The sequence below is a fragment of the Gavialis gangeticus genome, unplaced genomic scaffold (assembly GCF_001723915.1).
Source record: "Gavialis gangeticus isolate Ggan-Ray unplaced genomic scaffold, GavGan_comp1, whole genome shotgun sequence".
Classification (NCBI taxonomy): Eukaryota; Metazoa; Chordata; order Crocodylia; family Gavialidae; genus Gavialis; species Gavialis gangeticus.
Genome location: NW_017728996.1, coordinates 54,212,720 through 54,215,653, shown reverse-complemented (window position 1 = coordinate 54,215,653; position 2,934 = coordinate 54,212,720). Strand labels below are relative to the sequence as shown.

The following is a 2,934-nucleotide window of genomic DNA, read 5'->3' as shown; positions in this document are numbered from 1 at the left end:
TTCCCTCCCCCACCTCCCCTACCCATGCTGGCATTGCTTAGCTCCCAGCTATCCACAGGAGTTGGGTGCAGAGCAGTGCTGTGACTTGAGAGCTCCCTGCTTCCTCACCCAGCCTGGAGCTGGCTGGGGCAGGTCCCAGCCAGCTTCAGGCTGCACGAGGAGTTTCCTGCATAAACCAGGTCTGGCCAGGAACTATTCTGTTCTGGGGCAGGTCCCAGCCAGCTCTGGGCTGCCTGAGAAGTTCCCCGCCCAGCCTGGAGTTGGCTGGGAACTGTCCTGCTTCTGGGAACTGTCTGGGACCTGCTCTAGGCTGGGCCGGGAACCCCTTGGGCAGCTCCAGGCTGCACAGAGAAGCCTCACAGGGCACAAGGCTTGTTCCCATGGGTAAGGGGTGGGAGAGCTCTGCAGAAGCAGCTGTCTCCTGGCCCCGTGCACATCAGGACACTCCCCAACAGAGCAGCTGGCAGAGCTCTCTTGGCTTTGTGCACATGGGGACCAGCCCCATGCTCTCTTCCGTCCCCTGTGCTAGCACCCAGGGGGAGCCTGGAGCTCCCCCTGGCTGCTGGAGAGAGGCAGAGCAGGGCAGGAACAGCCCTGTACCAGGCTGCTCCCATTGAGAGCAGATCTGCTCCCAAGAGGGAGTGTGTGTAGTTGTACTCCTGGGTAGGCTTACTGTGCAGAGTTTTTACTGTGCAGTAAGTCTACTTCAAATTAATAACACATGTAGGCATGCCCACTGGGCATAGGCTGGAATGAACTATGGTGTGATGCTGACACCGTTCTGGCCATCCTACCTCTCATTGTACTGCTGTTGGGTGAGGGCAACTGGACTTCATTTTCCTGGTCCCTACCTTTTCTTAGGTGAAGGTGAGGGGCTCATCCACTGCTGTGAGAAAGGAGGAGATAGGAACAAGTGGCATTCTCCTCTCAACAGTGCCACAAAAATCTCTGTTGCCTTCAAGAGAGCTGTATGAGCTTGTAGGGAATCATTGCTTAGCTCTGAAGGTCTTCTACGCTAAGTACAGACAGTCAAAAAGCCCGAGGCTGCATCAATTCAATCTTTGCAGGTTAGTCTAAGATGCGGAGATTGAACTGAGAAGCAAGTGAACACACGTTCACTTTTGATTCCAGATATGCAGCCACGTGTCTTCAGTGGCTCAGGCCAGAAGCCAGAGGGTGCTAGAGCATGTCTTCCTGCTTGGCTGGAGCAGACAGCTTGGACCAAGGCTAGCCCACCCAGCCTGTGCAATGAGGTTTGTCAGGAACGTGCTAAAGTATTCTGGGATGCTGGGGGCAGTGAGTTAACTTTAATCTGGAGGGGATTTGGGACAGAAGTTCAATAACCTGATTTAACCTAAATCAGTTAAGTCTGATCCTACATCTATCCAGTGTTCTCTTAAACCGGTTTTGGCCATTTTGAAAGTGGTTTACGTGCACTGAACTTCTGTTATGTTACAGATTTGAACTGGTTTCCAATCACTTATACTGGTTTATGTGTAATTTCTGTCCTTAGCCCTAGTGGCATCAGATCTTCCTTTCTCAGTATGGAGGGCTGTCTTCTCTTTTCAAGGAGGAATATGTAATTAAATCTCCTTCTGTCCTTAGCAGCAAGGAGAAGTTTTTCCCAGTCACCAAGAAGAAAAGAAAACAGGGATGAGTTAGCAATAGCAGGATAAGTTACTAACACAGTTCCTTTTTTATAAAAACCAAGATTTTTCTTGAACTACTACTGATTTTTAAATGGATAATAAGACCAGTGAGGACAGCCCACTTTTAGGCTGGCTTAATTTAGGGACCCAAAAACCTTAGTGCTGTCCTTTTGAGCTATGCATAGGTAGTTCAGAGAAGGGAGTTTTTCTTTGGCTATAAGCTAGAGGAGTTAGCTAGCTTCTGTTGTTAAAAGATGTTTCTGTTCCTCTGCTAGTCTATGAAGAGATATCCCTGTCGGCAGTGCGAGAGTTCATTCAATGCCTCCAACAGTCTGCGCAAGCACATTCGCAATAATCATGATACAGCAAAGAAAGTTTACACGTGCTGGTGAGTACCCATTGCTGCTTTCTGGAGATTATCTTCTCTATCAAGTTTAAAAGCTCCTTATAATGGATCCTGTTTACTCCAGGATATAAAATTGCTTTGGGAGACAGTTAAGAGGAGGAGTGTACTAGATGCAAGTGACTTGTTGTCTAAGATAAGTAGGGGTGCACTGATAGGGATTTTTTGGGTAAATGCTGACGGATGGTTTTTAAGGAGCCATATCGGCTGATAGCAATCCAATTCCAATATGCAGCCTGGCAGGCTGGAGACCAGTGTCAGGCTGGTAAGTCTGGTGTGGGGGAAGGGGTGGGGGGGGGAAGGGGCATGGGGGTGGCAGATCAAGGCCCCCGTGGTGAGGGAGGGAATGGGGCTGGGGCAGGTGCTGCTCAGCCTGGGAGGGGTGGGTGCAGGATGGAGCTGCGAGCAGCTTATCTGGAGGGGTGCCAGTGGGGGCAGCTCCTGCCTTGCACGCACCCTGGGAGGGCGCTGAGGGTACATGCCCCCAGATCTGTGTGTGAGGCAAGAGCAGGTTGCCACTGTGGACTGGGACTGGGGCAGCGCCAGGCTCTTCCTGGTGGGGGTGTTGGGCTGGGGACTGTGCCCGGTGTGGGCGGGGGTGGGGGCTGCAGTCATCCCAAAATTCACCATAGCCCCCCTGCAACTCCTAGCTCTGCTGCCACCACCCGCCCCCAGTGCAGCCTGGCCCAACACCCCCACTGGGAAGAACCAGGACTGTCCTGGCCCTAGCCCACCCTCACCTTGTACACAGATCCAGGAGCACATGGGCCCCATGCCCTCCCAGCCCCCATGCCCTCCCCCCCGCTGTGTCCCCCCAGACAGGCCGCTCACAGCTCCATCCCGTGTTTTACCCCACCCAGGCTGTGCAGCGCCTGCCCCTTT

General features: G+C 52.8%; 1 protein-coding gene across 2 annotated transcripts in view; it reads left to right on the top strand.

Annotated features, from left to right (window-relative positions):
• Window positions 1-2,934, top strand: part of ZNF592 (zinc finger protein 592) — an 88,026-nt gene that overhangs the window by 65,115 nt on the left and 19,977 nt on the right. Inside the window, exon 7 of one of the 2 annotated variants that reach the window (XM_019504562.1) lies at window positions 1,925-2,037. In XM_019504562.1, coding sequence (XP_019360107.1) covers window positions 1,925-2,037 — 113 coding nt within the window. Of the gene's footprint in view, window positions 1-1,924; window positions 2,065-2,934 lie in introns of those variants that run through there. The other variant, XM_019504561.1, reaches the window with a different exon arrangement.